The 22,166-nt window shown below is 38.3% G+C and overlaps 1 protein-coding gene across 14 annotated transcripts; it reads left to right on the top strand.

Moving 5' to 3' along the window:
- Positions 1–5,199: 5,199 nt before the first annotated feature.
- On the top strand, positions 5,200–10,557 carry LOC308702033 (interferon-induced protein 44-like). 14 transcript variants are annotated; one of them, XM_081384619.1, is made up of 11 exons: positions 5,200–5,330; positions 5,894–5,942; positions 6,986–7,071; positions 7,263–7,772; positions 7,859–7,913; positions 8,005–8,200; positions 8,310–8,397; positions 8,570–8,634; positions 8,745–8,916; positions 9,007–9,107; positions 9,185–10,557. In XM_081384619.1, the coding sequence occupies exons 4-11, from the start codon at positions 7,280–7,282 to the stop codon at positions 9,353–9,355; spliced, it is 1,341 nt and encodes a 446-aa protein (XP_081240745.1). In that variant the 5' UTR covers positions 5,200–5,330; positions 5,894–5,942; positions 6,986–7,071; positions 7,263–7,279; the 3' UTR covers positions 9,356–10,557. The 14 variants fall into 14 exon arrangements, 11 of the variants coding, with proteins under 11 accessions (XP_081240745.1, XP_081240739.1, XP_081240740.1 ...); XM_081384613.1 differs by having other exon boundaries at positions 5,201–5,330; positions 7,014–7,071; positions 9,185–10,551; XR_014031554.1 differs by having other exon boundaries at positions 5,224–5,330; positions 7,014–7,071; positions 9,018–9,107; positions 9,185–10,556.
- Positions 10,558–22,166: the final 11,609 nt, after the last annotated feature.

Below are 22,166 nucleotides of genomic sequence, written 5' to 3'. Positions count from 1 at the left end.
AAGTTTCCCAATCATCCAGCACCTCTTCACCACCACCTAGCCTCTGTCTGACCTCTTCCCTGAACCTCACACTACAGTCTTCCTCCTTCAGTTTCCACCATCTTATTCTTCTTTCAGTCCTTACTCTCCTCCTCTTCTTCTTCGTCTCTAAAACCATCCTACAGACCACCATCCGATGCTGTCTAGCTACACTGTCCCCTGCCAACACCTTACAGTCTCCAATCTCCTTCAGGTTGCATCTCCTACATAGAACATAGTCCACCTGTGTGCACCTTCCTCCACTCTTATAGGTCACCCTATGATCCTCCTTCTTCTTAAAATACGTATTCACCACTGCCATTTCCATCCTTTTAGCAAAATCTACCACCATCTGCCCTTCCACATTTCTCTCCTTTAGGCCATACCTACCCATAACCTTCTCATCACCTCTGTTCCCCTCACCTACATGTCCATTAAAGTCTGCCCCAATCACCAATCGTTCATTTCTAGGTACACCATCTACCACTTCATCTAATTCACTCCAGAATCTTTCCTTCTCCTCCATCTCACAGCCGACTTGTGGAGCATAGGCACTGATGACATTTATCATCATCCCTTCAACTTCCACCTTCACGATCATCACCCTATCAGAAACTCTCTTCACCTCCACTACACTCTTACTGTACTCTTCCTTCATAATCACCCCTACACCATTTCTCTTTCCATCCACACCATGATAGAACAGTTTAAACCCACCTCCAATGTTTCTGGCCTTACTCCCTTTCCACTTGGTCTCCTGAACACACAACATATCTACCCTTCTCCTCTCCATCATATCAGCTAACTCTCTCCCTTTACCAGTCATAGTGCCAACATTTAAAGTACCAACCCGAACCTCCACTCTCCTACACATCTCCTTTCCCTGTCGCCTCTGTAGACGTCTTCCTCCTCTCCTCCTCCTCCTTCGGCCGACAGTAGCCCAATTTCCACCGGTACCCTGTTGGCTAACGATACCTGAGGCGGTCGTTGTTAACCCGGGCCTCGACCGATCCGGTATGAAATTCTTATTCGTGACCCGCATATTTGATTTGGCACATGTTTTACGCTGGATGCCCTTCCTAACGCAACCCTCCCCATTTATCCGGGCTTGGGACCGGCACTAAGAGTGCACTGGCTTGTGCCTCCCTAATGGCTGGGTTAGTTTATTTGTATAACTATGGTGTAATAACACTTTTTTTATATAATCAGTGTACATAGAAATCTGTGAAATGCTTAGAGATAGATCATTACATTTGTCACTTTTTTAGACCCCCATACAGCAAAAAAAAAATAAAAATTACCAGACATGATTAGATATAATGCTGTCCATTTAATGTGAAGAGACAAATTCTTTGTCACGATAATATTGTCACAGATCACCCTAGTCACCATCCTCTTCACTACACATCCCTGTTATGAATCTGTGAAGGAGAACTCAAATGCAGGATGACAATTAACAGCTTTATTGATAAACAGATGACACGACGAGGTAGGAGAAGGTAGCAATCCAAACAATAGGTAGAGATGAGACAATGCCAACAGCAGAGCAGCAGATGTAATGAGGTATCCGTAGGCTGGAGTGAAGATATGGCAGATCAGAGTGAGACCAGAGGTAACCAGCTAAAGCCAGAAAGGAACTTCTTACAGCTTGACTTCTTGCAGCTTGACGCTCAGGTATCTCAGGCTCAGAACAGGGCTGCTTGCTGGACAGGACTTGGACAGGACTGGAACAGGGAAACAAGACAGAGCCAATGGCAGCAAACAGAGCACTAACAAACTTCTACAACAAAACACTAATGACTTAAGAGGAACGATACTGAGACACAGTAGTACTCTGAAGTACAACATTTAACGAACTGGCAAACACAAGAGGGAAAGAGCAAACATATAAAGGGAGCTAAGAACATGAGGAACAGGTGAGCACACTCAGACAAACAAGGACTTAACGAGGAGACAGGTGCAAACACTCAAACAATGACTCAACTAAACAAGGGGGCGTGGTAACGGGAAACAAGGAGGAAGGGACAGAGGAGCACATGGCAAACACAAACAAAGACACAGCCATGTGTTTAAGCACAACACAAACATAGAGACATGAAACAAAGACAACACAGACAAAGCTGACAGGGCAGAACCCTGACAATCCCAGCATCCCTCCTGGTCCCCACCTGCACGTCATTTCCAATCACTCACACCAGCACCTCATCATCACCCTCATCACTGCCACTACATAAGCACACACTTAAATATTTCTCACGAAGTGGAGCTCACTTCATCACTACCCCATTGTTGTCAATAAACCTCATAATTAACCCTCCATCTCTCTCTCCAGTGTCTGCTTCCGTAACAAATATACACTGAACAAAATTATAAATGCAAAACTTTTGCCCCCATTTTTCATGAGCTGAACTCAAAGATCTAAGACTTTTTCTTTGTACACAAAAGGCCTATTTCTCTCGAATATTGTTCTCAAATCTGTCTAAATCTGTGTTAGTGAGCACTTCTCCTTTGCCGAGATAATCCATCCACCTCACAGTTGTGGCATATCAAGATCCTGATTAGACAGCATCATTATTGCACAGGTGTGCCTTAGGCTGGCCACAATAAAAGGCCACTCTAAAATGTGCAGTTTTATCACACAGTACAATGCCACAGATTGGATAGACCCTACGACATAAACAAGAAATTAAGGATGAATCCCACCAGGCTATCTTATAAACATTTTATTAGGGCACAAATGATTAATAATAAACAGTATTAGCCTATACGATCATAGGTTATTCGCTCATTGTTTGCTCTGATGTGTCCTTATTTATCTGAATGCCTGTAATCAATCAGGCAAAACAGCTCTGACGATTTATCATATAACACAAACTATTATTTGTTTTGAAAATGTGAACTGTTGCAGTTAATGCTTAGCATTAAAACTTCATTACCTTTTCGAAACAATCCATTAAATGAGTTGCGATTTGAGGAGCGAGCACTAATATTTTTAGTTGCATTTGTTTGTGCTTTTTCTAAAGGCCACGCCCACAACAGGGGAAATATCATGAATGTTCATGTTGACTCCACCCACTTGAACAGTTTGTCACAGGAACCGAATAGGCTTAAAGGGATAGTTCACCCAAAAATGAAAATTATCCCATGATTTACTCACCCTCAAGTCATCCTAGGTGTATATGACATTCTCCTTTCAGACAAGTTATTTAAAAAAATGTCCTGGCTCTTCCAAGCTTTATAATAGCAGTGAATGGCTGTTTCTGTTTTAAAGTCCATAAAAGTGCATCTATCCATCATAAAAGTGCTCCACACGGCTCCGGTGGGTTAAATAAAGGCCTTCTGAAGCGAATCGATGCGTTTGTGTAAGAAAAATATAGAGTTTCATTCATTCCCTCTGTGACCCAAGCATGCAGAATAGTGGAGCGGCTAAGTGCTTTTGTTTGGCAGAATCGTTCAGTTTATGATACAAGCTTCAAAATTGGCATGAGCAGTCTCCATGGGTCACTTGACAAGAAAATTGTCCGAGCCACTTGAAGTTCCAAGATGGCGGCCATTTTTCAAGATGGCCGACACCTTAGTGGAGCAGTTAAGTGATATAGTGGTTTATTTGGTGATACAAGCATGAAAATTGGCATGAGCAATCTCTGTGGGTCACTTGACAATAAGCCACCTACAGCTACTTGAAATAAGCCTAATTTCTCCTCTAAGGTGGTGGCCATCTTGAAAAATGTCCGCCATCTTGAAATTTCAAGTAGCTGTGGGTGGCTTATTGTCTAGTGATCATCAGAGACTGCTCATGCCAATTTTAATGTTTGTATCACCAAATAAACCACTATATCACTTAACTGCTCCACTGTCGGCCATCTTGAAAAATGGCCGCCATCTTGAAATTTCAAGTAGCTGTGGGTGGCTTATTGTCAAGTGACCCATGGAGACTGCTCATGCCAATTTTCACGCTTGTATCATAAACTGAACGATTATATCACTTAGCCGCTCCACTAGAACAAGTCCTGAAAAGTGAAGCCAAAGCATCTCGATCGCCCCCCGGTGGTTGGTCCCAGCATAGGTCATAAACCTGGGACTCATCTCTGGGACCCTCTCCATGTAGTCTAATGAACGCGATGGACACTATAAACAATCAAATTACACTAAAATTTATTTATTTTTACACATAAATTTTTTCCAAAGATGCTTCTGTCATTTTAGGTATTTTTTATCACGCTGATTTAAGCTTAAGTGTTTGTTTTTTTAATAAGTTTGTTCTTAGTTATTTGATGCTATAAAAACGGGAATGTGAGGTCATGATTGACAGCTTCTCTAAATGAAGTAGTCACTGAGGCACCAACGGACTTTTGGGGGGATTTTCGGGGTGAGATTGGACTTTAATTTCTATCTGTTTATTTCTGCAAGATGTCAGCGCCATATTAGGACTTTGGCGGCTTTCCTTTTAACCAGTGGAAGAGAGTGAATTGGGACATCGTCTATGGTGTGATTATGGTGTGACCTGTAAAGGCACGTCCACAAACCTCTTGCGTTTCGTTTGGTCACAACGTTTTGGTGTCACTGTGGCCTCAAAGCTTCAGCACTGCAACTCTGAGCTCGATAGCTGATGTCTGAGGTGATGCCCCCCCCCCCCCCATAAGCATACAGAGAAAGAAATGTATAAATAAATAAATGTATAAATAAATAAACGTGGAAATAAATAAATGTAGACATAAATACATCATACTACTGGGGTCCTAGTAGACATAAATACATCATACTACTGGGGTCCATCTCTTTGCTGGGACTCAGCACTTCACCACACTGGCACCCAGTTTGCACATCTAAAATATTGCTTTTATTAATGAGCATAAGCCTTTTTTATGAACATAAAGGTCCATGTTTAATAAATGTTAACGAAACTAAATAAAAATGTTTAGTGAAATAAGAAAATATTTAAGAGATCATTAATACAATTAAATTTAATATTCATATTTTGTTCAAATGTCACAAGTTAGGCCTAACAATCTCAAGGTTTACTGGGTTTTACACGATTCTTGTGTGGTATTGGTGGTGTACCTACTAAAATAAACGTGTGTTCCTTTCCTCTCATTCTGGTTCAGGGGACATTGACAATTACTCCGAGTCGCCCCCTGTCGTTTCAGAGAGTAGTACATCGGCGAGCGCTCGTCCGTTTGGGGAGGTCCAGTGGGCGGAGTCCACGGCTCTGATTATATGTATATGGGACAGGGAACTTGTAACGTTATTTTGGCATATTGACAGTCAGGAAAGAGCTTACATTTACATGTTTATGTCGCACAAAGAAAAAGGTAAGCATCGTGGTCTATATAAATATTATAAAGGTAGGCCTATTAAATATTGTATGTTGGCCTAATTATTCTACATTTTGAAAGTAGCTTAGGCAATTTGATCGTAATCGTAAACGCAGTCGGTTTCAAACGTGAAGTGCTTTTTTTTTCTGATCTGAAACTAGTCTTTAACTTTTAACTATTATTGAATCACAGTGATGAAACAGAATTAGTTTCAGTTTCGATTCTGGTGTTAAGTTTCGACTCCCCGCGTTGAGTCTGCTGCTACCTCATTGATGATTGGATAATATACATTATCTATATACATAATCCTACATCTTATCTTGAACTTAACCACTGGTGGGACTGAAGGAGGTTATTGGCGAGCAGCGTATAAATAACGTAAATATAGCATTAGGCATGCCGCCTATTTCATAATGGAAAAGCTGCAAAACTGTAAAAAAGGGAACACTACAAGGTTCTGTAGGTTGACATTAGTAAATTCATTAGGGATAAACTAACAATGAATATCTCTTCACGTTCACACAGCAATGTTTCATGTTCTTGATTTATGTCCATTCCAGGACTTTTTTAAAAGGAGAAGGCAATTGTGCAGAGAGCGGCCAAGTTCAGGTATGTTCTTGAAATGTCGATTCCTAAAGATAAACTATAATGAACAATATGAAATATATATAGACATTTTTGAAAGACGTCTGTTATGCTCATCAAGGTTGCATTTATATGATATAAAATACAGTAAAAACTGTAATATTGTGAAATATTATTACAAATATATATATATATATTTGTAATAATATTTCACAATATTACAGTTTTACAATATTACAGTTTAAATATATATATATATATATATATATATATATATATATATATATATATATATATATATATATATATATATATATATATATACATATCACTACATCGCCCCCTGTCGTTTCAAAGAGTAGTAGATCGGCGAGCGCTCGTCCGTTTGGGGAGGTGCGCGCGCATTGTTGCAGTGGGCGGAGTCCACGGCTCTGATTATATTAATATGGAACTTGTAACGTTCTTCTGGCATATTGACAGTCAGGAAAGTGCTTACATTTACATGTTTATGTTGCACAAAGAAAAAGGTAAGCATCGTGGTCTATATAAATATTATAAAGGTAGGCCTATTAAATCTTGTATGTTGGCCTAATTATTCTACATTTTGAAAGTAGCCTAGGCAATTTTATCGTAATCGTAAACGCAGTCGGTTTCAAACGTGAAATGCTTTTTTTTTTTTCTGATCTGAAACTGGTCTTTAACTTTTAACTATTATTGAATCACAGTAATGAAACAGAATTAGTTTCAGTTTCGATTCTGGTGTTCAGTTTCAACTCCCCGCTTTGAGTCTGCTGCTGCTGCTACCTCATTGATGATTGGATAATATGCATTATCTATATACATAATATACATCCTACATCTTATCGTAAACTTAAACACTGGGGGGACTGAGGGAGGTTATTGGCGAGCAGCGTATAAATAACGTAAATATAGCATTAGGCCTGCCGCCTATTTCATAATGGAAAAGTTGTAAAACTGTAAAAAGGGAACACTACAAGGTTCTGTACGTTGACATTAGTAAATTCATTAGGGATAAACTAACAATGAATATCTCTTCACGTTCACAGCAATGTTCTTGATTTATATCCATTCCAGGACTTTTTTAAAAGGAGAAGGCAAATGTGCAGAGAGCAGCCAAGTTTATCAAGTTCAGGTATGTTCTTGAAATGTGGATTCCTAAAGATAAATTATAATGAACAATATGAAATATATATAGACGTTTTTGAAAGACGTCTGTTATGCTCACCAAGGTTGCATTTATATGATATAAAATAATACAGTAAAAACTGTAATATTGTGAAATATTATTACAATTTAATATATATATATTTTGTTGTCTTAAAGATTCAAAATAGGAAGACATGGCTCCCATCGCTTCTGATTTAACAAAAGAGCAGAGAAAGCAGCTCTGTGATTTGCTAGGGAATGTTGAACTGACTCTTCTCTACAAAGCTTCTGTTCATGGATATAATGCTTCTGCCTTCCATCAGCGATGTGACCATCAGGGTCCAACTTTACTTGTAGCCTATAACAGATCAGGCTACATCTTTGGTGGATACACTAGTGTAGATTATGCTAAAAGTGGACGGCAAATTACAGATGAGGAAGCTTTCCTCTTCAGCATTCGATATGGATCCCTTTTTCGCATTCAAGTTAACGCTTATAATGCACGTTATGATGATGCTGGAGGACCCAGTTTTGGCCAAAAGTTATACTTTTGCCACAACAGCAAACCAGTTGTATATTGCAAGTCAAAGAGTGAACATGATTATTTCGATCAGCCATTCAATACTCTAAAGTTATATGGGAATGACACTGAGCTGACTGAATGTGAGGTGTACAAAGTCAACCAGAGTAAGTAAATTTCAGTCAGTAAGTAATTTCACTTATACATTAATCCAACATAAGTTCTATAATAATTTTTGTTCAAAATTTTCCAGCCCTTCAGGTCAGTTTCAAAGAGAAGCCATGGAGGAATATTCTTTGGACATCTAAGTATGTTTCCACTCCATGTTTCCAGAGTTATTTCATTGTTGCTGATTTCCTGCAGCAATTTTCAATAATAATATTGTGATCTATTTTGTAGACGAAGAGAAGAACTCATGGGTTTGATCAGGAATCATAAACCCCTGATGCCGTCTGTGAGTCGGGTCAGAATCCTAATGGTCGGTCCTGTCGGTGCTGGAAAATCCAGTTTCTTCAACTCCATCAACTCCGTCTTCATGGGTCACGTGACCAGCAAAGCCATGTCAGGATCTGCAGGCACTAGTCTCACCACACAGGTACAGATTCAACAGGATTCATAGTGTTTCCTACAGAAGTCTCTCTTCAGGTTGAGGAACAGCTCTTGATGACTTCAGATCTTGATGTGTTTCTCTTCTTGGTTGGTAGTTTCGCACATACCCAGTGAAAGATGGTTGTGAGAGAAAGCCATTGCCATTTGTGTTGTGTGACACCATGGGACTCGAGGAGCAACCAGGTGGGTTGCACTTTATTTTACAGTATGTGTGTACTTACTACATTGTGCTTACCTAAGAAATAACTGGGCAATATAAGGTAACTACAAGGGTAAGGTTGGGTTCAGGTTTAGTATCTAGTTATTACCCAGTTACTGTAATTACTATAATAAGTACATCATATGCTACCATCAGGTGCAGGACTGAATATTGCTGACATCAGCAGGATTCTTCAAGGTCACATACCAGACCGCTATAAAGTAAGTGCATAAAGTGCATACTTATCTCCAGAATGAAGTTGAAGAAGGAATTAAAAATTCAGATTAAAGGTGTTCTTCAATATGCTTCCTGTTATATCCTCTTGATTCAGTTCAACCCCAAAGTACCATTTCAACCCGATGAGCAAAAGGTCTTCAGACCTGCATCTCTACAGGAGAAGATCCACTGTGTGGTGTATGTGATCGACGCCACCAAAATCTCCCTCATGTCTGACCAACTTGAGGAAAAACTCAGTTCTGTACGTAGTAAAGTGAACTCAGTGGGTAAGTGAACTAACAACATTTTAGACCATTTTGCATAAATCGACTCAAAATGTTCCATGACCGGCTGAAAGTTTATTTAAACAATTTCAGCGATTCCTCAGATGGTCTTGATGACGAAAGTAGATGAAACGTGTCCCCATGTGCAGAAGGACCTTGAAAATATTTATGCCAGTTCCTACATCAAGATGAAGGTGAGACATGGTCACATGATCACATGAGCTGTTCCCACAGGACTCAGAGTGACTGAGATGTTGTTTTGTCTCTGCAGGTGCAGGAGGTGAGCTCTCGGTTAGGTGTGCCGGTGTCTTGTGTGTTACCGGTGAAGAACTACAGTCAGGAGCTGGAGCTGGAGCTTAAATGTGACATCCTGCTTCTCAACGCTATACAGCAGATGCTTCGCTTTGCAGACGACTATTTTGATGATATTGATACCATTTAGGCCATATAAAGTGCTGCATAGATAGGGGTTTAAACCTCTTGATCAGCACAAGGATTCACAAGAATTCAATCAAATCAGATGATTATTCTCTTCTGTTTGTCCATTTTAGATCCTTCATAATCATACATATCCATTTAAGAAAATGATGGGAAATGCAAAGTTCATATATCACTTAAGCTGCACATTTCATGATGATTTTGTTATTGTAGGCCTATATACAGTATTTGACATTGTTGCTTTTGTAGATAGGTTTATAGAATAATAATAGAATGATATGTTAGGACTTAAATTCAAGATGCTAAAATCTGTATAAACATTTTAAAAAGTGCTTCTTTTGATAAACTAAAGCTCTTTTTTTGATTCTGTGCTTTAAGCTTGAAAGTTTCTTTCAGGACTGTTCAAGATAAAAAACAACAATTAATTCTACACATATGACTAACAATTACTTTTATTCATATATAGAAAATATTTCTACTTAATTACATAGCCTATAGGCTAATTTAACATTTTTGATGAATACTTTTTTAAATTAACATATAGCTAATTTTGAACAACCCCTGCCCTTTTTCAAAATTAATCAAAAGTGCCCCTCTCAAACAAATATCAATGATAATATTGTGGTCAATAAAACAAGATGCATTTAATTATAATTAACATGACAATGTGTACAAAACTAAATTAGCCTTACAGTTTTTCTCGATTGTTTACACACATTTTCTGGTACTTGAGACACAATGACCACAACATGTAACTCATTCACCAACCCCCTGAGTCAATTCTGCTAAACTACAAGCACAATTCCTGCTCTACACTCAAATTGCAGTTCTAAAACACACTTTTTTCAAAACACTACACACAATTCTCTGCTTTTGGCACAATTTTCATGCAGAAAATCTCTTGTTTTCACAAGGAACACACTGCCATTCAAATATGCACACTGACTCATCACATGGGCAAACACCTGTCACACAGTTTTACAATTAGCAATCAGAGCTTTAGCATAAAAGGGCAACAGGTGAGCTCTTCAATGGATGCCAACATTGGATTTTTTATATTTTTAATTTTTTTTTACTGTAACTGTATACAGTCAATTCTTCTGTTGTTTTGTATGTAGACCACTGTGTGTACAACTTTGTGTTGGTTGGGATGTACACTGTGTACATTGTTTTTGTGGGAAAAATAAAATATATTTGTTACTGTGTATTTGTGTGTTCTGAGTATAAAAACAATATATTTTACAATATATTGCACTACTTTTAATTTTAGTGTGTAAGCAATCCAAAAAAACTGTAGTGAGCATGTCATGTAAGGTGTCCAGGAATGTAATAATGTGCGCAGTGTTATTTGGGCCTAGGGTTGCATGATGGTGAACAACATTTTGACTTATAGCTGCACACACAGTTATGTTACCACCACGTCGTCCTGGGACATTGATTATGGCACAGTGTCCAGTAATGTTCCTGCCACGTCTCTTTGTTTTAGTGAGGTTAAAACCCGACTCATCCACAAAAAGCAGCTCATGACCCATGGCATCTGCCTCTAGCTCCATCACTCTCTGGACAAGACAAAACAAATGCAGCACAGCAGGCCCATGCACAGCACTACAGTATGCACTTCCAGATTCAGTACCAATGATAGTATAGCTTACCTGCACATAGTCATATCGCAGTTGTTTTACACGTTCACTGTTTCTTTCAAAAGGGACTCTGTAGATTTGTTTCATTCGGATTCTGTTGCGGGCAAGTACACGACATAATACAGAAATGCTCACATTGTGTATGTTTTGGAAGGTGGTGTCATCCTCAATTATGTGCTGCTGTATTTCTCGTAGACTAGCCTTATGGAATTATTTGCAATCACCATATTGACTATATGTGTCTCTTGTTCTGCAGTGAACATTCTTCCTCTGCCCCCAGCATTTAGACGTCTAGCAATTCTGTAAAGTAACAATTTCAATTTTATTTTTACATGTATGGTATTGTTGTGTTTCTCATTAGAGTATGGCAGTATTACAAAACTTAGTGCAAAGTGACTGTACTAACCGATTCTCATTTCGAAATGTCCTTATGATGCTACAGTGTAGCGGCTCAAGTTAGGCTGAACCCGCTGTCCAGCTTCCCTCAGGGTCATTCCATGGTTGATTACATGGTCCACTATTGTAACTCTGATGTCATTAGTAATTCTATTTCTTACTCTTCTTACCCTTCCTCTTCCCCCTCCTCGTCCTCCTCTTGCTCCTCCTTGTCCTCTTCCTCTAACTTTACCTCCTTGTCCTTGTCGTCCTCTCCCTCTCGCTTCTTCACCTCCGCGTCCTCTTCCTCCTCCTCTTCACCTCCGCGTCCTCTTCCTCTAACTTAACCTCCTTGTCCTTGTCGTCCTCTCCCTCTCGACGGCAAAAAAAACAGCTGTCGGAATCCGTTCCCCCTCTCCCATTATGAGAGGTGTTGATGTAAGGGCTTAAAAAATGCTGATTTTATTTTTGTGTGTGGATGGAGCTTAACTTGCATCAGTTTAAATAATATATTTTTTTGCCTTTTATTATGATAGGACAGTATACTATCAAGAAAGTTTGACGAAACGGGACTTGAACTCGGGTCGCCCAAAGCTAAAAAAATAAATATTATCAGGGCACTGACCACTTGGCTATTGGGCTGTGTAATTAACTGTAAAGTGATAAATATTAGAACCTCATTGTGTAAGAAACATAGGGGGAACAGAATTCGACGGCAAAAAAACCAGCTGTCGGAATCCGTTCCCCCTCTCACATTATGAGAGGTGTTGATGTAATGGCTTAAAAATGCTGATTTTATTTTTGTTTGTGGATGGAGCTTAACTTGCATCAGTTTAAATAATATATTTGTTTGCCTTTTATTATGATAGGACAGTATACTATCAAGAAAGTTTGACGAAACGGGACTTGAACTCGGGTCGCCCAAAGCTAAAAAAAAAATATTGTCAGGGCACTGACCACTTGGCTATTGGGCTGTGTAGTGAGTTGTAAAGTGATAAATATTATAACCTCATTGTGTAAGAAACATAGGGGGAACAGAATTCGACGGCAAAAAAAAAAACAGCTGTCGGAATCCGTTCCCCCTCTCCCATTATGAGAGGTGTTGATGTAATGGCTTAAAAAATGCTGATTTTATTTTTGTGTGTGGATGGAGCTTAACTTGCATCAGTTTAAATAATATATTTTTTTGCCTTTTATTATGATAGGACAGTATACTATCAAGAAACTTTGACGAAACGGGACTTGAACTCGGGTCGCCCAAAGCTAAAAAAAAGATTGCCAGGGCACTGACCACTTGGCTATTGGGCTGTGTAATTAGCTGTAAAGTGATAAATATTAGAACCTCATTGTGTAAGAAACATAGGGGGAACAGAATTCGACGGCAAAAAAAAACAACATTATGAAGATGCAGACAGGGGGTGCTTCTCAATTCTTATTTGTGCATCCTCGTTTCCTCTCCTCGCTTCCTTTCCTCGCGTCTCAGCTCCGCCCCCTGTAGGATGCGAGGGAAGGCTGCAAGGAAAAGACGCGAGGACGGAGGGATCGAATGAAAGCTTTTTTTATACATTGGAATACTTGATCACTCGAGCGTCACTTCATCGCGTCATCAGCAGCGCTCAGAGGATCTGCCCTCATGTTGTTGAAATTTGTTTATTTAAGAAATTCATAATAAATAATAATAAAGAAAGATACCCTGTTGAAATATGTGAGGTGTGTGGTTTATATAAACTGCAAAAGTAAAGTATAAATCAAAATTATTGTGACCGATGTGAAGGGGGAGGAGAATTTATACGTGCGTCACGTTTTAGTCGATAAAACTCTTCCGCATAGGATCCACCTGTGTATCCTCGCTCATGACTCCTCTGGAAGCCTCCTCACTCCTCGATCCTCGACTCCTCGCGGTGCAATTAGAGAATTGAGATGTCCTTCAAGATGGCTGTGCTCGATCGGTTTCCGGGTCATAGGATGGAGGACAGAGGAGAGAGGAGACGAGGAGGGATATTGAGAAGCACCCTCGGAGCCTGCATCTACAGTCCCGCACCCAGAGTCCCGCATTCTCAGACCCCTCGTTTTTCGAGACAGCGCCTCCTGCTGTTCGAAAGATCGTATAACACCCTTATCCAAATGCCATTGAAAACAATAGGATGCAATATTACGGTCTTGTTTTATTGAGTTAATTGCGTTTTATAAGTTATCCAAATAAATATTTGTGTTCCCTGCTTAATGCAAGTGCCAAAAAAAAAAACTCATGTTCTCTGACTAACAAATTACCCAGTAGTTATTTTTTGAGCGTGAGTGTAATTGAAAGAAAATTACTGATGGAAGGGATACAATTACAGATTGAACTATCTTCTGAAAAATATTATGTGATATTATATCATATTGCTACAATGTTTTTTTTTTTTTATTCAAATTCCAATTTTTCTTTCAGTTCAACCTAAAATGGTCTAATTAACATTATACCATGCTAACATTACAAAACCTGTTTTTGATCTTTTGAATGCGAAGCAAAACTCAAATAAGAATAGACAAATCACCAATAATAAACAATTCTGTACTTTATTTAACGATCACCTAAACAAGACAAAGCAAAGAAAAAAGGAAGAAAGTATTGTGTAAGTGACTTTACTTTTCGTCTTCAATTGCATTAAAAAAACTCCTCATTTATAAGTCCCTTTGGATAATGCCTAATAATCTCACATAGGCCATGAATTATGGCCTGTCCATATAAATAAATAAATTAATGAATTAATTAATTAATATATAAAACATTGCATAGGCTATATGGCAATAATAGGAACAATCCAATTGACAAACATATAAACATTTTTATAATACATAAATTATATAAAATAATTACTCCGGCATTAATTAATTCAATTTATAGTTTTAGGAGAAAAGGTCCGGTAATTAAAAAAAGGTCAAACGGTGGCTTGTCTACAAAAAGTCCAAGGTTAAAGGCTAACGTTAGCTATCAAAATATTTTCGGGAAAAAAAGGCGAAAAAACATAACATTAACGGCTCAAATTTTGTTACAAACCATCTTTACAAATATTAAATGGACTATATGTTGGTGTATCGATGAGCTATAAAGTAGTTTGATTAAAAAAGGAATCGAATGAGTATGATTCGCTAAATAATATTTACGATACTCACGTTTCGGCTTAAGTTCTTCATGTTTATCCGATCCAATTTGATAGGAGGCGCTGTCTCGAAAAACGAGGGGTCTGAGAATGCGGGACTCTGAGTGCGGGACTGTAGATGCAGGCTCCGAGTCTGCAGCTTCATACTACTCAAAAAAACAGCTGTCGAAATCCGTTCCCCCACTCCCCTTATGAGAGGTGTTGATGTAATGGCTTAAAAATAATGATTTTATTTTTGTTTGTGGATGGAGCTTAACTTGCATCAGTTTAAATAATATATTTTTTTGCCTTTTATTATGATAGGACAGTATACTATCAAGAAACTTTGACGAAACGGGACTTGAACTCGGGTCGCCCAAAGATAAAAAAAATATATTGTCAGGGCTCTGACCACTTGGCTATTGGGCTGTGTAATCAGCAGTAAAGTGATAAATATTAGAACCTCATTGTGTAAGAAACATAGGGGGAACAGAATTCGACGGCAAAAAAAACAGCTGTCGGAATCCGTTCCCCCTCTCCCATTATGAGAGATGTTGATGTAATGGCTTAAAAATGCTGATTTTATTTTTTTTGTGGATGGAGCTTAACTTGCATCAGTTTAAATAATATATTTTTTTGCCTTTTATTATGATAGGACAGTATACTATCAAGAAAGTTTGATGAAACGGGAGTTGAACTCGGGTCGCCCAAAGCTAAAAAAAAAGATTGCCAGGGCACTGACCACTTGGCTATTGGGCTGTGTAATTAGCTGTAAAGTGATAAATATTAGAACCTCATTGTGTAAGAAACATAGGGGGAACAGAATTCGACGGCAAAAAAAAAAACAGCTGTCGGAATCCGTTCCCCCTCTCCCATTATGAGAGGTGTTGATGTAATGGCTTAAAAAATGCTGATTTTATTTTTGTGTGTGGATGGAGCTTAACTTGCATCAGTTTAAATAATATATTTTTTTGCCTTTTATTATGATAGGACAGTATACTATCAAAAAACTTTGACGAAACGGGACTTGAACTCGGGTCGCCCAAAGCTAAAAAAAAGATTGCCAGGGCACTGACCACTTGGCTATTGGGCTGTGTAATTAGCTGTAAAGTGATAAATATTAGAACCTCATTGTGTAAGAAACATAGGGGGAACAGAATTCGACGGCAAAAAAAACAGCTGTCGGAATCCGTTCCCCCTCTCCCATTATGAGAGATGTTGATGTAATGGCTTAAAAATGCTGATTTTATTTTTTTTGTGGATGGAGCTTAACTTGCATCAGTTTAAATAATATATTTGTTTGCCTTTTATTATGATAGGACAGTATACTATCAAGAAAGTTTGACGAAACGGGACATGAACTCGGGTCGCCCAAAGCTAAAAAAAAAATATTGTCAGGGCACTGACCACTTGGCTATTGGGCTGTGTACTTAGCTGTAAAGTGATAAATATTAGAACCTCATTGTATAAGAAACATAGGGGGAACAGAATTCGACGGCAAAAAAAAACAGCTGTCGGAATCCGTTCCCCCTCTCCCATTATGAGAGGTGTTGATGTAAGGGCTTAAAAAATGCTGATTTTAGTTTTGTGTGTGGATGGAGCTTAACTTGCATCAGTTTAAATAAAATTTTTTTTTGCCTTTTATTATGATAGGACAGTATACTATCAAGAAAGTTTGACGAAACGGGACTTGAACTCGGGTCGCCCAAAGCTAAAAAAAAAAATTGTCAGGGCACTGACCACTTGGCTATTGGGCTGTGTAATTAGCTGTAAAGTGATAAATATTAGAACCTCATTGTGTAAGAAACATAGGGGGAACAGAATTCGACGGCAAAAAAAACAGCTGTCGAAATCCGTTCCCCCACTCCCCTTATGAGAGGTGTTGATGTAATGGCTTAAAAATAATGATTTTATTTTTGTTTGTGGATGGAGCTTAACTTGCATCAGTTTAAAGAATATATTTGTTTGCCTTTTATTATGATAGGACAGTATACTATCAAGAAAGTTTGACGAAACGGGACATGAACTCGGGTCGCCCAAAGCTAAAAAAAAAATATTGTCAGGGCACTGACCACTTGGCTATTGGGCTGTGTAATTAGCTGTAAAGTGATAAATATTAGAACCTCATTGTGTAAGAAACATAGGGGGAACAGAATTCGACGGCAAAAAAAACAGCTGTCGGAATCCGTTCCCCCTCTCCCATTATGAGAGATGTTGATGTAATGGCTTAAAAATGCTGATTTTATTTTTTTTGTGGATGGAGCTTAACTTGCATCAGTTTAAATAATATATTTGTTTGCCTTTTATTATGATAGGACAGTATACTATCAAGAAAGTTTGACGAAACGGGACTTGAACTCGGGTCGCCCAAAGCTAAAAAAAAAAGTATTGTCAGGGCACTGACCACTTGGCTATTGGGCTGTGTAATTAGCTGTAAAGTGATACATATTAGAACCTCATTGTGTAAGAAACATAGGGGGAACAGAATTCGACGGCAAAAAAAAAACAGCTGTCGGAATCCGTTCCCCCTCTCCCATTATGAGAGGTGTTGATGTAATGACTTAAAAAATGCTGATTTTTTTTTGTGTGTGGATGGAGCTTAACTTGCATCAGTTTAAATAATATATTTTTTTGCCTTTTATTATGATAGGACAGTATACTATCAAGAAAGTTTGACGAAACGGGACTTGAACTCGGGTCGCCCAAAGCTAAAAAAAAGATTGCCAGGGCACTGACCACTTGGCTATTGGGCTGTGTAATTAGCTGTAAAGTGATACATATTAGAACCTCATTGTGTAAGAAACATAGGGGGAACAGAATTCGACGGCAAAAAAAAAACAGCTGTCGGAATCCGTTCCCCCTCTCCCATTATGAGAGGTGTTGATGTAATGGCTTAAAAAATGCTGATTTTTTTTGTGTGTGGATGGAGCTTAACTTGCATCAGTTTAAATAATATATTTTTTTTGCCTTTTATTATGATAGGACAGTATACTATCAAGAAAGTTTGACGAAACGGGACTTGAACTCGGGTCGCCCAAAGCTAAAAAAAAAAATTGTCAGGGCACTGACCACTTGGCTATTGGGCTGTGTAATTAGCTGTAAAGTGATAAATATTAGAACCTCATTGTGTAAGAAACATAGGGGGAACAGAATTCGACGGCAAAAAAAACAGCTGTCGAAATCCGTTCCCCCACTCCCCTTATGAGAGGTGTTGATGTAATGGCTTAAAAATAATGATTTTATTTTTGTTTGTGGATGGAGCTTAACTTGCATCAGTTTAAAGAATATATTTGTTTGCCTTTTATTATGATAGGACAGTATACTATCAAGAAAGTTTGACGAACGGGACATGAACTAGGGTCGCCCAAAGCTAAAAAAAAAAAATTGTCAGGGCACTGACCACTTGGCTATTGGGCTGTGTAATTAGCTGTAAAGTGATAAATATTAGAACCTCATTGTATAAGAAACATAGGGGGAACAGAATTCGACGGCAAAAAAAAACAGCTGTCGGAATCCGTTCCCCCTCTCCCATTATGAGAGGTGTTGATGTAAGGGCTTAAAAAATGCTGATATTAGTTTTGTGTGTGGATGGAGCTTAACTTGCATCAGTTTAAATAAAAAATTTTTTTTGCCTTTTATTATGATAGGACAGTATACTATCAAGAAAGTTTGACGAAACGGGACTTGAACTCGGGTCGCCCAAAGCTAAAAAAAAAAATTGTCAGGGCACTGACCACTTGGCTATTGGGCTGTGTAATTAGCTGTAAAGTGATAAATATTAGAACCTCATTGTATAAGAAACATAGGGGGAACAGAATTCGACGGCAAAAAAAAACAGCTGTCGGAATCCGTTCCCCCTCTCCCATTATGAGAGGTGTTGATGTAAGGGCTTAAAAAATGCTGATTTTAGTTTTGTGTGTGGATGGAGCTTAACTTGCATCAGTTTAAATAATATATTTGTTTGCCTTTTATTATGATAGGACAGTATACTATCAAGAAAGTTTGACGAAACGGGACATGAACTCGGGTCGCCCAAAGCTAAAAAAAAAAATTGTCAGGGCACTGACCACTTGGCTATTGGGCTGTGTAATTAGCTGTAAAGTGATAAATATTAGAACCTCATTGTGTAAGAAACATAGGGGGAACAGAATTCGACGGCAAAAAAAAACAGCTGTCGAAATCCGTTCCCCCACTCCCCTTATGAGAGGTGTTGATGTAATGGCTTAAAAATAATGATTTTATTTTTGTTTGTGGATGGAGCTTAACTTGCATCAGTTTAAAGAATATATTTGTTTGCCTTTTATTATGATAGGACAGTATACTATCAAGAAAGTTTGACGAAACGGGACTTGAACTCGGGTCGCCCAAAGCTAAAAAAAATATTGCCAGGGCACTGACCACTTGGCTATTGGGCTGTGTAATTAGCTGTAAAGTGATAAATATTAGAACCTCATTGTGTAAGAAACATAGGGGGAACAGAATTCGACGGCAAAAAAAAACAGCTGTCGGAATCCGTTCCCCCACTCCCCTTATGAGAGGTGTTGATGTAATGGCTTAAAAATAATGATTTTATTTTTGTTTGTGGATGGAGCTTAACTTGCATCAGTTTAAATAATATATTTGTTTGCCTTTTATTATGATAGGACAGTATACTATCAAGAAAGTTTGACGAAACGGGACATGAACTCGGGTCGCCCAAAGCTAAAAAAAAATATTGTCAGGGCACTGACCACTTGGCTATTGGGCTGTGTAATTAGCTGTAAAGTGATAAATATTAGAACCTCATTGTATAAGAAACATAGGGGGAACAGAATTCGACGGCAAAAAAAAACAGCTGTCGGAATCCGTTCCCCCTCTCCCATTATGAGAGGTGTTGATGTAAGGGCTTAAAAAATGCTGATATTAGTTTTGTGTGTGGATGGAGCTTAACTTGCATCAGTTTAAATAAAAATTTTTTTTTGCCTTTTATTATGATAGGACAGTATACTATCAAGAAAGTTTGACGAAACGGGACTTGAACTCGGGTCGCCCAAAGCTAAAAAAAAAAATTGTCAGGGCACTGACCACTTGGCTATTGGGCTGTGTAATTAGCTGTAAATTGATAAATATTAGAACCTCATTGTGTAAGAAACATAGGGGGAACAGAATTCGACGGCAAAAAAAACAGCTGTCGAAATCCGTTCCCCCACTCCCCTTATGAGGGGTGTTGATGTAATGGCTTAAAAATAATGATTTTATTTTTGTTTGTGGATGGAGCTTAACTTGCATCAGTTTAAAGAATATATTTGTTTGCCTTTTATTATGATAGGACAGTATACTATCAAGAAAGTTTGACGAAACGGGACTTGAACTCGGGTCGCCCAAAGCTAAAAAAAATATTGCCAGGGCACTGACCACTTGGCTATTGGGCTGTGTAATTAGCTGTAAAGTGATAAATATTAGAACCTCATTGTGTAAGAAACATAGGGGGAACAGAATTCGACGGCAAAAAAAACAGCTGTCGGAATCCGTTCCCCCTCTCCCATTATGAGAGATGTTGATGTAATGGCTTAAAAATGCTGATTTTATTTTTTTTGTGGATGGAGCTTAACTTGCATCAGTTTAAATAATATATTTGTTTGCCTTTTATTATGATAGGACAGTATACTATCAAGAAAGTTTGACGAAACGGGACTTGAACTCGGGTCGCCCAAAGCTAAAAAAAAAAGTATTGTCAGGGCACTGACCACTTGGCTATTGGGCTGTGTAATTAGCTGTAAAGTGATACATATTAGAACCTCATTGTGTAAGAAACATAGGGGGAACAGAATTCGACGGCAAAAAAAAAACAGCTGTCGGAATCCGTTCCCCCTCTCCCATTATGAGAGGTGTTGATGTAATGACTTAAAAAATGCTGATTTTTTTTGTGTGTGGATGGAGCTTAAGTTGCATCAGTTTAAATAATATATTTTTTTGCCTTTTATTATGATAGGACAGTATACTATCAAGAAAGTTTGACGAAACGGGACTTGAACTCGGGTCGCCCAAAGCTAAAAAAAAGATTGCCAGGGCACTGACCACTTGGCTATTGGGCTGTGTAATTAGCTGTAAAGTGATAAATATTAGAACCTCATTGTGTAAGAAACATAGGGGGAACAGAATTCGACGGCAAAAAAAAAACAGCTGTCGGAATCCGTTCCCCCTCTCCCATTATGAGAGGTGTTGATGTAATGGCTTAAAAAATGCTGATTTTTTTTGTGTGTGGATGGAGCTTAACTTGCATCAGTTTAAATAATATATTTTTTTTGCCTTTTATTATGATAGGACAGTATACTATCAAGAAAGTTTGACGAAACGGGACTTGAACTCGGGTCGCCCAAAGCTAAAAAAAAAAATTGTCAGGGCACTGACCACTTGGCTATTGGGCTGTGTAATTAGCTGTAAAGTGATAAATATTAGAACCTCATTGTGTAAGAAACATAGGGGGAACAGAATTCGACGGCAAAAAAAACAGCTGTCGAAATCCGTTCCCCCACTCCCCTTATGAGAGGTGTTGATGTAATGGCTTAAAAATAATGATTTTATTTTTGTTTGTGGATGGAGCTTAACTTGCATCAGTTTAAAGAATATATTTGTTTGCCTTTTATTATGATAGGACAGTATACTATCAAGAAAGTTTGACGAAACGGGACTTGAACTCGGGTCGCCCAAAGCTAAAAAAAATATTGCCAGGGCACTGACCACTTGGCTATTGGGCTGTGTAATTAGCTGTAAAGTGATAAATATTAGAACCTCATTGTGTAAGAAACATAGGGGGAACAGAATTCGACGGCAAAAAAAAACAGCTGTCGGAATCCGTTCCCCCACTCCCCTTATGAGAGGTGTTGATGTAATGGCTTAAAAATAATGATTTTATTTTTGTTTGTGGATGGAGCTTAACTTGCATCAGTTTAAATAATATATTTGTTTGCCTTTTATTATGATAGGACAGTATACTATCAAGAAAGTTTGACGAAACGGGACATGAACTCGGGTCGCCCAAAGCTAAAAAAAAAATATTGTCAGGGCACTGACCACTTGGCTATTGGGCTGTGTAATTAGCTGTAAAGTGATACATATTAGAACCTCATTGTGTAAGAAACATAGGGGGAACAGAATTCGACGGCAAAAAAAAAACAGCTGTCGGAATCCGTTCCCCCTCTCCCATTATGAGAGGTGTTGATGTAATGACTTAAAAAATGCTGATTTTTTTTTGTGTGTGGATGGAGCTTAACTTGCATCAGTTTAAATAATATATTTTTTTGCCTTTTATTATGATAGGACAGTATACTATCAAGAAAGTTTGACGAAACGGGACTTGAACTCGGGTCGCCCAAAGCTAAAAAAAAGATTGCCAGGGCACTGACCACTTGGCTATTGGGCTGTGTAATTAGCTGTAAAGTGATAAATATTAGAACCTCATTGTGTAAGAAACATAGGGGGAACAGAATTCGACGGCAAAAAAAAAACAGCTGTCGGAATCCGTTCCCCCTCTCCCATTATGAGAGGTGTTGATGTAATGGCTTAAAAAATGCTGATTTTTTTTGTGTGTGGATGGAGCTTAACTTGCATCAGTTTAAATAATATATTTTTTTTGCCTTTTATTATGATAGGACAGTATACTATCAAGAAAGTTTGACGAAACGGGACTTGAACTCGG

This window comes from Scardinius erythrophthalmus (genome assembly GCF_964197995.2).
Source record: "Scardinius erythrophthalmus genome assembly, chromosome: 14".
Taxonomy (NCBI): domain Eukaryota; kingdom Metazoa; phylum Chordata; class Actinopteri; order Cypriniformes; family Leuciscidae; genus Scardinius; species Scardinius erythrophthalmus.
The sequence above is the reverse complement of the archived record's forward strand: the minus strand, read 5'-3'. Positions and strand labels throughout refer to the sequence as shown.